The 9,073-nt window shown below is 35.8% G+C and overlaps 1 protein-coding gene across 2 annotated transcripts; it reads left to right on the top strand.

Moving 5' to 3' along the window:
- The first annotated feature begins 7,536 nt into the window (after positions 1-7,536).
- On the top strand, positions 7,537-8,715 carry LOC110800083 (chaperonin 60 subunit beta 2, chloroplastic-like). Of its 2 annotated transcripts, none has more exons than XM_022005369.2 (3): positions 7,537-8,121; positions 8,221-8,328; positions 8,403-8,715. In XM_022005369.2, exons 2-3 carry the CDS (start codon positions 8,257-8,259, stop codon positions 8,607-8,609), a joined length of 279 nt encoding a protein of 92 aa, XP_021861061.1. In that variant the 5' UTR covers positions 7,537-8,121; positions 8,221-8,256; the 3' UTR covers positions 8,610-8,715. The 2 variants fall into 2 exon arrangements, with proteins under 2 accessions (XP_021861061.1, XP_021861062.1); XM_022005370.2 differs by having other exon boundaries at positions 7,568-8,121; positions 8,221-8,316.
- Positions 8,716-9,073: the final 358 nt, after the last annotated feature.

The following is a 9,073-nucleotide window of genomic DNA, read 5'->3' as shown; positions in this document are numbered from 1 at the left end:
ACACAATTTTAGGATATTTTGCCGAAATAAAACAAAGAATGCTCTTAATAATAAATGAAGAACAAATTAATTGAGGATTAAGAGAAAAGAAGCGATAATTCACTCCCACGTCCACCAATAATTCTTTTTCCAACATGCCTATAAGTTGAAAAGCACTCCGTACTCCATATTCACCTGAAAGTTTATTAGAAACCAAATCAAACATAAAGTCAACATGCTAGTCATTGAAGAATTATAAGTGCAAGTATTGCATTAATTTTAAAAATTATCCACATACCAAAAAAAATTTAGTTTAGGAATACATAGACTAAATCAAGCGTCAATTAGTGGTGTCCGCTGGATTTCGCTTAAAATCATTACTATCAAGCTAAGCATCAATCAAACAAAAAGCAAATATTGCGGAAATAACGTACATCAACGAAGAAACATTTGTCAGACGTAGGTGCTAGCTTTTACGAAATTAATCGCTTGACATATATTTCGCAACCCCAAATATTAAGAAAAGATAACTTTGGTAGTTTTCCAGTTCATAATTGATATGGAGTCTTTTCAACAGCTTTAGACGGAGCATGATTCAATGTGAATGCTGCAGTTTGCAACACATGTCCCTAAAATTGTAAAAGAAGTTCGACTTAACCCATCATTGACCTAACCATATCGAGTAAGGTCATGTTTCTGCGTTCCGACACACCATTATATTGGGGTGTCCCTAGAGATGTCAATTTTGAAAGAATACTGCATTCTTTAAAATGGTCATCAAACTCATGGCCAAGATACTCACCTCCTCGATCCGATCTTAGAGCTTTGATCTTTTTTCCAAGTTTATTCTCGATCAACTTCATTATGAAATTATCTGAATTTCTCAAACGACTCAGACTTGTGTATTATTAGGTAGACATAGCCATATCTACTGGAATCGTCCATGAACGTTACGAAGTAAGTTGAAATCACCTCTAGCTTTCGAACTCTTAGGCCCATACACGTCTGCATGTATTACCCGTAGTAATTCGCTTTCTCCCAACTTTGAGAAAGGTTTAATTTGTTATTTTTCTAAGTAAACATGATTCGCATTGATCAATCTTCTCCAAGTCAAAGAACTCCCTTATTTGAAGTCGTTCTATGCGTTTTATGTTTATATGGCCTAATCAACAATTAATGCCACATATAATAGCCTTTTTGGTATTTATGTTAAAGATTCTTTTGTTCATATCTAGAACATAAATACCATTTTCTTCTTGTGCTGAACCATAAAACATGCCATTGTCTTTAAACTAAAAACTAAAACCTTTAGAATCCAAACTTGAAACGGAAAATATGTTTCTGGTGATACTAGGAATGTAGTAACAATTTTCTAGTTCCAAAACAAAACCACTAAGAAAATATATAAAATAAGATCCTACGGCTAACGTAGGAATCCTTGCTCCATTTCCCACGCGCAGATCCATCTCGCCTTTATCCAATTTTCTACTTCTCCTTAGTCCATGTGGATTGAAACATAAGTGTGATCCATAACTAGTATCCAATACCCAAGAAGTAGAATTAGCAAGATTACAATGTATAACATACATACCTGGAGTAGAAACAGCGTTTTCTCTCTTTTCATATTCCTTTCTCTTCAAGAAATCCCTCGTCCAATGCCCCTTCTTCTTGCAGTATAAGCATTCAGAGTCGTTGGGAGTACGAGTCGCCTTTTTCTGTTTACCAGAATTGGTGTCGTTGGACTTGGGTGAGGGTGTAGCCCAACCCTTCCCTTTCTTGCCCTTTCCATTGGCCAATTTCTTGAATCCTTTGCCCTTACACACCATAAGCATATCTTGCTTATTCTCTTGCTTAAACTGTTTTCAGCTGTTTTCAGCATAACGTGAAGCTTAGTAAGTGTTTTCTGCATATTGTTCATGTTGTAGTTCAACTTGAACTGATCATATCCACTATAGAGTGAATGGAGAATGATGTCTATGGCCATCTCACTGGAGAGATCAACATCTAAAGCTCTCATGTTCTCAAACAATCCAATCATCTTAAGAACATGCGCGCTTACTGGTTCTCCTTTCTTGAACTTAGTCTCAAGGATCAACCGTTGGGTTTCGAATATTTCGATTCTAGCCTAGTCCTGAAACATGTATTTCAACATGGAGATTTTATGATAAGCATCCGAGTTTATGAACGTTTTCTGAAGTTCAGGAGTCATGGATGCAAGCATCACACATTTGACATGCATCCCTGTTGGCCTTAATCCAACGATTAAGGGCAGCTTGAGTTACCTCTGGCCCAGCCTGTTCTGGTAACTCTTCCTCGAGGACATACTCTTTCTCCTCGTTCATTAGAGAACTATTTGCAAGTTCTTTTGGAATCGAGGAACTTGTTTCCATTCAACTTCTCCTTATCGAGAATTGAATGCGGATTGAAGTTATTGTTATTGTTGTTGGCCATGGATTACTACAATTGAAAAGATAATGCAATAAATAACCGTTAATAACTTTTAATAAATTGAAATAAAAGCAATCAAGCAATCATTAAAGCTATTATAAATATTTCATTCATGCATAAATACATAGTCCTCCAAGACCCTATAAGGCTCTAATTCTTAAGCATGCTTTGGCTTGGCTTTACACTTTTAAGATTTTAGGTAAGCAAAAACCATTTGCTAGTAATTCCAAACTACTTTTGATTAACAAGTTAATGCCATAACTTATTCCTTTGCAACAAGATGTACCAACATCAACATGCTCCTTTGGGATGGCTTACTATCTAGGAATACTAAAATAGCACCTCGCTTTGGCGTAAACCTACTATCTTAGGTTCGAAGATTTCTGTAATTGCTTGATTTGGAAGGAAATTTTAAACTCAATATTTCTTAGAACTTAGTTGTTTCTGTGTTTATTTTAGTGAACTAAAACCTTAATCAAAACATAAAACAATAATCTCATGCATAATATACATACACCAATCATATAAAAAATGTGATCTAGTATGTCCTCTTGACTTGGTCTTGAAGTCTCCAATCTTCAAACTTCGTCTTGTTAACTTGAAATCGTCTTGAAATCCATTCAAAATGCTAACATTACACTAGGATTTTTAAATTCTACCTAGAAGTAATTGAAATAAATAATCAAATTATTATTACAAAAATACTACATGGTACGCATACCATATTTAAAAATTATATTCAAAGATAAAACGGTTCGCATACTGTATTTTATATCCTAGTTGGGCAATACTAGTCACCTCCAAAGCTGCAATGCAATATAATATAATATATATTCACCCATTCGTACTCTAAGACGAATTGGCCCAAGCAAGCTTACACAAAATTTACATGACTAATTATAATCACATTCATGTATACACTCTCTAAAAAGTTAATCGACTCCAAATTATTAATCTTAATTATATTCTAATGAAATATTTAATTTAATTAAAAGTGATCGTCCTACGAAAAATTAATTAATATAATTAATTTCCAATTTTTCATTAAAAGCTCCCACTTAAACCAATAAACCTTGAACTTTTAATTTTAAATATTAAAATTACGGCCCAGCCAAGTAAACAAAATGAAATAATTTAAAAAGTCCAAGTCATTAGCGTTTGCGTGCAACCGCAAGCCCATAACCCAAACATGGGGCCTTGATTTAAAACGGTTCGCATATCGTATATTATATCCTAGTTGGGTCATACTAGTCACCTCCAAACTTGCAATGCAATATACTATAGTATACATTCACCTATTCGTACTCTAAGACGAATGTCCCAAGCATGCAAGCTTACACAAAATTTACATGATTAATTAAAATCACGTTCATGTACACACGCTCTAAAAATAATTAATCAATTTTAAATTCTTAAAACTTAATTATATTCTAATAAAATATTTAATTTAATTAAAAGTGACCGTCCTACGAAATATTAATTAGAATAATTAATTTCCAATTTTTCATTAAAAAAGGCTTCCACTTAAACCAATAAACCTTGAACTTTTAATTTTAAATAGTAAACTTACCGCCCAACCCATGTAAAATAAAATAAAATAAATAATTCAAGTCGTTAGCCCCTACGTGAAACCGCAAGTCCATAACCCAAACATGGGGCCCTTATTAAAAAATAAAGCGAAAATGCACAAAACGATGCAACGAGGGCGTGGGCTTGCGCCCAGCCCATCGATGTGTTGTGCAGCGCCCCACCGCACGAGTAACAGACCGCAAGGCCTTCGCTAATTGTTGTGTTCATGAGCGCGCGCCATCGCTGCTCATGCGCGAGCTTTACGCTCGCTGCTTGGGAGGCAACAAGCCTCGCGCGTCAAAACGCTCACCTCCAACCTTGTCAGCCTGCTTACCTTCCCTTCGTCTCGCACAACGCGCCTAGCATGGCGCCCAGCCCATGCCTATGCGCGCACACGGACAGTAGTTGTTGCCCAAGGGAAATGCTTGTTCGTCCATACGAAACATCAATCCGATTTTCGGTTTCCCAAACGAAAAGTTACATGATTTTAAATTTTCATAAATTTAACAAATCTAATTGTTAATATTACGAAAATAATTAAAGTGGGTGATTTAATATTATTTTAATGTAATAAATCTAGGCTAACATTATTCAAAATTAATGAACTAATCCAATCAACAACATTTTTGAACGCTTAGATAAACCAATCCAACTATTCTAAACAGTTAAATTTTAGATTTTTATTAAATTATGGTTTAGGTGAACGATTAAAATTAACGCATCCAATCAAAATATTAATTCTTGAATTTTTTTAAATGAGTCATTTAACCATGAAAACATATTCCCCTACTTACCTAAGCATAATTTTAGATCTAACCAACCAATCCAATTAATGTTTGGATAAAAAATTACATTAATTAGGCTTTCCAGAATTCGGGTTTATAATTAATAATTAGCCACAAGATTATTTTATAAATTTCATAAAAACTATTATAAACCAGTAGGAAAATCTACAATTAATTGTATGTTAATTAGCAATCATAATTAATTTTTAAAGCTGAATTATTCAAGAATTAATTATTTCGAAACGAAAAACCCTCAAAAGGTCTGACTTAGAGGCCGAATTTCAAAAGTCTGGTTTAAGGTTCATAGAATTGTGTTTAGAATGTCGTTTCCACCCAAAAAACAGTAAAGAAACATCGAAATCTCATACTTTACGAAACATCAACTTTTTCACCGATTAATCCAATAATCCGACAAAATTCTGAATATTAATAAAATAATTTTGACCATATTAATTCATGAGAATACATTAAAATTAATTTCAAAACAAGAAGCTTTGATACCACTGTTGAGAATTAATGCTAATCCAATTAACATGCAGAAACATTATCCATAACCAAGATCACATGCAAAAGTATAGATTAATCGTAACATACATTCGTAGCGTGTACTCCCACTAGCCTCACAGGCACCATCAAGAACTCCAAATTAAAGTGTATTTCCTCTACAACCGTTCACTGGCACGTTCGGATCCGCCTTGATTCCACTAGCTTAGAACTTTTTCAAGGATGTTTGTCTTGTCGGAAAATTCTCACTCTAGGTGGCACACAGAGAATTAGGATTCAAAGTATGTTCTAGGGTTGATGTAGTGTAGCATGGAAATCCCTAGGTTTAGGTTTTAATAAAACCTAGGAACGAATGAGGGAGAGAACCGACCAAAGGCTTAAAGCCTTGGTTGGCCACTCGGACAAGCGTGCGGCCAAACAACGCGCACGGGGGAGCTGGGCCTTAGGCCGCGCTCTGCAGTGTGTTGTTGTTGTTGCTGCCTTGTGCTCACCCCCGCGTGCTCTCAGCGTGGCCATGGGCTTGTTGCCTTTGCGCGCTTGTGCAGTGTTGCAGCGCCCATGGGCCTTGCGCTCTTGCGTGCTTGGCTCGTGGGTCAAAGTGTTGCTTGCCCCTTCTCGTATTTGCGTCTAAGGCCTTGCGGCCATTATTCATCGTACACGATCCAATTTTGTACTATACGATTATTCGTACTGCCCAACCTACGATATACGAAATACGATATAACGATTAAGATCTAACGACTTATCGTATATTTATGTTTTCCGAACTAAATTATCGATTAGCCATTAATTGAATTTCCGATTCATTTAATGTTATATGACATTGGTGTGACCTTGTAGGTTCAGTCAAGAGTAAGTTGTGAGCCTAATAAGGATTAAAACTCACTGATCGGATATATTGCTCCGACTAGCTGTTCTGATCACTTGATCTTACTGAATTCAGTATTCTGTAATTAATTTATAAATTGGTATTAGACTGATGCACCTTGGGTGAAGGACACATTTCCTTAATAACTCTGTGCACCTTCTAGGAAGGGTCGAAAAGAACCTATCATCTGTTTTACAACTCAAGCAACTAGAAAATCTCGCATTGCATCAATGCTTCTACAAGCAACTCTATAAATAATATTATGCAAAATATTATGTTGATTATCTTGAACTTCTTGAAAAATTCTTCGAATTCTCTGAAATCGCATAAATAACTTCAGTAAAGCACATAGCATGAATCCGCTTCTCCCCTCTCTCCCTCTTTTGTCTCTCTTCTTAGGGTTTACAAAAATTAGGGTTTTCTAGGGCGGAATAGCCAATTTTCTTCGGAAATTTGGTTATTTCCGCCCCTTCTCCTTCAATTCTATTGTATTTTTCCGTTAGATCTCAATAAAACTACATAGTTTAAGTGTGGTAAGTACCCCTATGGTGGGTTTGATTGTTTCGGTGTAGTAAGTGAAGGAAATAATGCCCTTGGTCCAAGTATGCATTCAATGCTAAGTCTAATAAATGCGGTTAAGTATTAATTAACAAGTTAATAAAATCAGTGAGATCAAGTGAACTGAATACCTAGCTAGAGGCCGCTTCAGTTCAAGTGGAATTAATAATATTAACGGTTTTTTCATGAAATGCCCCTGAGATTTGCAAAAATGCACCAAATACCCTCGCGTGTTTCTAATCACATAATATGCCCCTAATTTTTCGTAATGTTCATGAGATGCACTTAGAGTTAACGGACGTTTGTCCACCGTTAGCTGTAGTTTACCATTTTGCCCTTAATGATGTTCTTCGACATAAATTAAAAAAAAAAAAAATCAAACTTCTTCTCTTTCTCTCTCTTCTCCCCCGTTCTTCGTCCTGCTCTCTGGTCTGCGGCGGTCAATCTCCTTCGGTGTTCGAGAATTTGTGATTTTGTTTTCTGGGGAATTGTAAAAAGGCTGCATACTATTTTGTGAATCGAAACGTTTCGCGTTTTGGAGATGATTTCTTTAGGAAGAAAGGGGTTTGAGCACATATTTAGCAGTAATAATAATAATAAGACTGAGCTTGAAGAAGGAGAAGCTTGTTCTTACCAGTTACCACGAAGATGATGATGATACAACCATTGACTCTGATGTTTCCCTTTCTTATATATAGAAAGGCTCTCAGTTTTGATTTTAATTGGGTTTTGGTTTAATTTGATTTTATGGATTAATTTTGTAATTCAATTATTTGGTGTTCTTCTCTTTCAAGTTGCTTTTAGATCAGGAGTGTTTAGTAAGCATTGAAAATTTTCTTAATTGGTTCAATTTTGTTTGTATGACTGTAGCTTGGTTTGTTAGGAATTGTTTTTGTAGTGGCTAGCTAGTAATGATACTTACGTTTTCGAGTTCGAGGTGGGTGCATTTCGAATTGTGTTTTGTAAGTGGGTGAATGATGTTATATTTAGTGTCATGTGGGTAATGAAGTCAAAATTGTAGGTTTGAGATGCTAGTTTGAATATGGGTGATTGAGAAACTTGTTTTTGGATGTGAAATTCGGAACTAGCTTGTGTTATGGGGGGAGAGGTTGTGAAGTTTTGGTTTGAGATGGAATTTAATGTGAAGTTTGGGTTTTTCTATTGTTACTCGACTGTTGTTGATGTTCGTTGTGAGAGCTGAAATACTTTCCTGAGTTTCTAAATCACTTAGAGTTGGAACTTCTCGAAGACTTACTGGAAAATAGTTGGTCTGGTGTTCTAATGCTAGCTATCCTCGTTGGTGTCCATATCTTCTTCTAGCACTCTAGGCAGACGATCCAATGTTGTTATGCTGGAGATGGGACAACTACTTCTGTTGTTCTTGCACAAGGTCTAATCGCATGAGTTAAGGTTCTTTAATGAAGATGCTTTGTGAGACTCACTTGATTCAATGATTGCGTGTGTAATACATATTTAAGTTGAGTTTTTCTTTTCCCTTTTTCTGGCTAGGTGGTTGCAGCGGGTGCGAACCCCGTTCTGATCACCATGGGTATTGAGAAGACTACTAAAGCATTAGTAGCTGAGCTCAAGTTGATGTCAAAAGAGGTAATATCACAGGTAATTTACCCTTTTTGAGTAAGCTAACTGTTATGAATGTGTAGTTACCAGTAAGCATAAATGATCATTTGCAGGTAGAAGACAGTGAACTAGCTAATGTAGCAGCTGTCAGCGCTGGCAACAACCGTGAAGTGGGGAGTATGATTGCTGAAGCAATGAGCAAAGTTGGAAGAAAAGGTGTTGCGACTCTTGAAGAAGGAAAAAGTGATGAGAACGGTCTCTATGTTGTTGAAAGGATGCAGTTTGACCGTGGTTATAATTTCACCTTATTTTGTTACTGATGCTAAGAAAATGATTGTGGAGTACGAGAACTTCAAGGTTTTCAAGTTTTTGTAAAGCTACTATGCAAATTAATCAGCTTTTTATGGAATATAATCCCGGTTTATTGCTGGAAATTTGTTACAAACTGCTCTACTTCATTGCTAGGAAAATTAGAAATGCAAACTAGTCGTTAGAATTAAATTCTGCAATTTAAAAGCAGTTTGGGTAGTTGGTGCAAATAAGTTTAATAATAGGTGTATATTGTGCAATAGGTTTATAATTAGGTGTATTTGGTGAATTATAAACATGATTTAACGGAGGACTAACGGAAGATCGGTTTAGGGGTATTTGGTGCAAACTTAGGGAAAAATAGGGGTATATTATGTGATTCAAAAGGCGCGAGGGTATTTGGTGCATTTTGGCAAACCTCGGGGGCATTTCATGAAAAAACCGTAATATTAATCCACAACTTACTCTTGACTAA

Source organism: Spinacia oleracea, chromosome 6 (genome assembly GCF_020520425.1).
Source record: "Spinacia oleracea cultivar Varoflay chromosome 6, BTI_SOV_V1, whole genome shotgun sequence".
Taxonomy (NCBI): domain Eukaryota; kingdom Viridiplantae; phylum Streptophyta; class Magnoliopsida; order Caryophyllales; family Amaranthaceae; genus Spinacia; species Spinacia oleracea.
This window is presented reverse-complemented; position numbering and strand designations above follow the sequence as displayed.

Excerpts from the sequence above, each read along its gene's own strand:
- LOC110800083 (XM_022005369.2), top strand. The coding sequence starts at position 8,257 with ATGGGTATTGAGAAGACTACTAAAGCATTAGTAGCTGAGCTCAAGTTG. Across the intron at positions 8,329-8,402 it reads CAAAAGAGGTAATATCACAG|GTAGAAGACAGTGAACTAGC; the intron begins GTAATTTACCCT and ends GATCATTTGCAG.